Genomic DNA, 808 nt, shown 5'->3' on the forward strand with positions numbered 1-808 from the left:
AACTGTTAGACATCCCAGTAACAGGTAAGTTGTTTCTACATGGTGTTTTTGGAGAAGGGCTGGGTACACATGAATCCTAATTTTCATGACTTCTATTTTGTCAGAGTTTTTCCTCACGTCTCCAACGATGTCGTTGCTGAGAAATATGTCGTTTAACTCCTTCAAAAGGGGAAAAAAATACATATATATGTGTGAATGTATAGGGGTAAACTAAGGGAAGTTTCCACTGCCCCACGCAAGCGTAATGCTATTATGATGACACAATTCATGATCTAAAACGTGCAAAGGGGACTGTAAGTACATTTTCGCACTTAGAATGTGCACATGTTAAATGGGCACTCTGACACATGCACAGTTTTTCGTGTCACTTAAGTTTTAAGCTTCACATGTTTTATTCCGCTTTCTCTTTTTTTCGCTACCTCCGTGTTTATAATTTCTTCATTGAGGCTAAATTTTAAGTTGGGTTTCCTTCGAGAAAGGACGCCGCTACCGCCTAGGTCACTTTTTTCAAATATACTTCTCTTGAGTATTCCACTGTGACTTTCTAAACTTCCAGTAAAGGACCGCTTAATAACAAGACCCTTTTCTTCATACAAACCTGACGTTGAAGAAGTGTCTTCTTTTTGGTCTTCAACAGTAACAGTAGAGTCGCACCTCTCTTCTTGGTTCGACCTTTCGTTCTGAGCATCGCTAGTCGTGTCTTTCTGTTCGTCACCTGCATCTACGCTTTTATTATTATTATTACTATTATTATTATAATTATTATCCGGATATTTTTCATTTCTTTCCAAAGGATTTCCAAACAGAA

General features: G+C 38.0%; 1 protein-coding gene across 1 annotated transcript in view; it reads right to left on the minus strand.

Moving 5' to 3' along the window:
* Window positions 1–5: 5 nt before the first annotated feature.
* C922_03500 (hypothetical protein) overlaps window positions 6–808 on the minus strand; it is a gene marked incomplete at both ends in the record, with an annotated part of 8,437 nt that continues 7,634 nt past the window's right edge. The window contains 3 exons of the mRNA XM_008819092.1: window positions 6–35; window positions 118–159; window positions 420–806. Coding sequence (XP_008817314.1) covers window positions 6–35; window positions 118–159; window positions 420–806 — 459 coding nt within the window. The remainder of the gene's footprint in view (window positions 36–117; window positions 160–419; window positions 807–808) is intronic.

This window comes from Plasmodium inui, assembly GCF_000524495.1.
Source record: "Plasmodium inui San Antonio 1 unplaced genomic scaffold supercont1.15, whole genome shotgun sequence".
Taxonomy (NCBI): Eukaryota; Apicomplexa; class Aconoidasida; order Haemosporida; family Plasmodiidae; genus Plasmodium; species Plasmodium inui.